The 2,920-nt window shown below is 38.8% G+C and overlaps 1 protein-coding gene across 1 annotated transcript in view; it reads left to right on the top strand.

Annotated features, from left to right (window-relative positions):
* The first annotated feature begins 305 nt into the window (after positions 1–305).
* The window catches only part of dhx9 (DEAH (Asp-Glu-Ala-His) box helicase 9), a 13,920-nt gene continuing 11,305 nt past the window's right edge, over positions 306–2,920 (top strand). Inside the window, exons 1-3 of the mRNA XM_007578097.2 lie at positions 306–409; positions 1,270–1,421; positions 1,530–1,670. Coding sequence (XP_007578159.1) covers positions 1,311–1,421; positions 1,530–1,670 — 252 coding nt within the window. The 5' untranslated portion in view covers positions 306–409; positions 1,270–1,310. The remainder of the gene's footprint in view (positions 410–1,269; positions 1,422–1,529; positions 1,671–2,920) is intronic.

Raw genomic sequence — 2,920 nt, forward strand, 5'->3', positions numbered from 1 at the left:
TTTAAAAAGTACATTGTTTTACCTACCACTCTTTATATAACATATAGAAACCTGAAATAGGTCTTTATATGTTATAGTGTATCCATTATATATATAAGGTTTCTAACTAATTTTTATCTATTTTCACCCTTAAAACCAATATTTATAAACACTGTCAATTATAAACAGAATTTTTTTTTGTTTTATTTTTGTGAAAGACAAAAAATAAAATAAAATAAATTAAAATCCATCCATCCACCCACCCACTGGTAGCTGGAGAAACACACGCCAGTGTAATTCCACCGCCGGACCACATGGTGGCGGTACAGATTTATTACCAACCGGCAGGATTTGAGGGAAATCAACATTTTCTTATTTTTCTGTCGGTTTGTGGGAATCCGGAGAGACATTCCTAATTTCCGACTTTATTGTGAGTAAAGAAAAGTATGTTTATCGTGCTTTATTTGTTTTTAACCTCATTTTGTGTCTCTGTGAGGGTAGCTAAGCGTCTCCGGAGACAAAACTGCAGTTAGCACACGGCTAATATTAGGTTAGCATGTAGCTCTTGCGTTACCTGCGCTAGCAGCTAAATGTAATGTTTATATAATGTTATAATTAAAAGAAATCAGGAAGTAGATCTCTGGCGTAATGAGCGCTTAATGTGTCAAAGTTACAGCTAAAAGAGGTAAAATGTTAGCAGTAGCTGGACTTCCTGTCTTTTATCCTCGGTTCCGACCTTGGATCCAGTTTTGAAGTTGAAGTTTATAAAACAATGTCCATAAATGATCTGAGAAGTGAATAAGATCGTCTAATGCAGTTAAACATAACAGCTGGACTTACTGAACATCAGCTCCGAGACGCACATACCGTCACCATGTACATGTGGCCAGATCCAGTCAGACAGAAACCAGCTTCTATTTTCCACAAACTGTTTCCTGGGAAATCATCTCAAACCTCTGTTGGGTAGTCCGGTCCAGATGGGACGGGTTCCAGTACTCTGGCCTCAGTTCTGGCTAATTCAAACTTAATTTATAACAGTTTTAACTCATTGCATGTCTACACAGTCTAAAAAATGGAATTGGATGTTTCCAGTATACTCTCTATATTTCTTTCTTCCATGTTTAGTCCTGCCCCAGCTGTCCATCAGTCTGCAGGTTTGATGCTTAAAGCCGAACTTCAGTAGAAAATATTTTTACGGAATTTTTAACCCGATGAACTCAGTGGACAAACCCTGATTTCAGTGAAAATATTTGCTGCCACTTTGATTAAAATGGTTTGTGTAACTTTGAGGTTGGATCAGAGGAGGACCGTCTCCTTCCTGGCGTTCCATCATGGCGGACATCAAGAACTTCCTGTACGCCTGGTGCGGGAAGAAGAAGCTGACTCCCAGCTACGACATCCGAGCTGCAGGAAACAAGAACAGGCAGAAGTTCATGTGTGAAGTGAGTCCTCCGTCGCCGTTCAGCAGCAGCTCCACACATCAACTCTGACCCGAGTCTCTGACCCGAGTCTCTGACCCGAGTCTCTGACCCGAGTCTCTCCCCATGCAGGTCCGAGTCGACGGCTTCAACTACATCGGCATGGGAAACTCCACCAACAAGAAGGACGCTCAGACCAACGCTGCCCGGGACTTCGTTAACTACCTGGTCCGGGTCGGAGAGATAAACGCAGCCGAGGTCCCGGCCATAGGGGTCAGTGTTCTGGTTACCCAGCACAACAAAGCTCATTATTTTATTTTATTGTTTTTCAAACTTTATTAGGTTTTTAACTGATTGTTCAGTTATATGACTCTCATCACATTCTCCATGTAAAACAAACTGCACAACTTTCTTTATAACAAAGGAATGAAGTAGAAGAGCATCAAGGTGACGGAAAAAAAGGAAATAAGATCAAATAACCTTTTTCAATTAAAGCATGTCAGTATTGCCATTTCCACTGAGTTAGTTTTGTGTATATGTGTGTAAAGAGCACAAAGTTCCTTCTTTGAATGTGTTCAAGTCTTACCTGAAGACCATCAACACTCTGTCCACCTGGTCCTGTCACAACAACACATTTTGCAGGACAATAAATGACGTTATTGTGATAAATGACAATATTGTTGTTTTGAGGCCATTTTCAACTAATATAGTGGCATAATAATGCAAGAACACATTCTCAAAGATAAATATCCAAAATAAATAAATAACAGAAATAAGAAATAAAATGAATCATGAAGTCTCTGCAAACAACCTTGTCCTTCAAAAAACGGTGTAGTTGAGACCAAATCGCCAGAATGAAGACTTTTATCAGGAAAGTCATGCAAATGGAAATGATAGAGCTTGTTTTAATTCATCAAGCGATTAATTGATTTATTGCTGACTGCAACAGACCTATGTCCAACTCAAGAACTTCAAGTCACAGTCATACCCAGGTGAACCTCAGGGTTCTGGATTTGGTCCTCTGCTCATTTATTTCTTCCACCTGGTCTTGTTTCCAGAAGACCATTTGTCCTGCTGTGCTAAAGAGACCCGGTCCACCCTCCACCTTTCAGATGGCCTCTCTGAAATTAAATCATGGATTGGTCAAAACTTTCCTAAACTGAACTAAACAGAATTTCTCCATAACTCTGATTCTCTGCCATCATTTGAATCTAACCTTAAAACTAATTTCTTCAAACTGGCTCATTCTGTCTAATGTCGTTTGTTTCTAACATCAATTTCTTTTTTATTGTTTTATATTTTTTATTTTTCTGTTCTGTGTTTCTTGTTCAGTTCAGATAAAGTGTATTATTATTATTATTATTATTACTAGAGAAGTGCCGATCAGGTTTTTTCCTCCCGATTCCAATCACCCATGAGGGCCGATCACCGATACCGATCACATAATTATTATTTTAATCATAAACACTAACAGTTACATTATGTGGAAAAAGGAACCATGAATTCACCTTAATTTAGACAAA

The sequence above is a fragment of the Poecilia formosa genome, unplaced genomic scaffold (genome assembly GCF_000485575.1).
Source record: "Poecilia formosa unplaced genomic scaffold, Poecilia_formosa-5.1.2 Scaffold466, whole genome shotgun sequence".
Taxonomy (NCBI): domain Eukaryota; kingdom Metazoa; phylum Chordata; class Actinopteri; order Cyprinodontiformes; family Poeciliidae; genus Poecilia; species Poecilia formosa.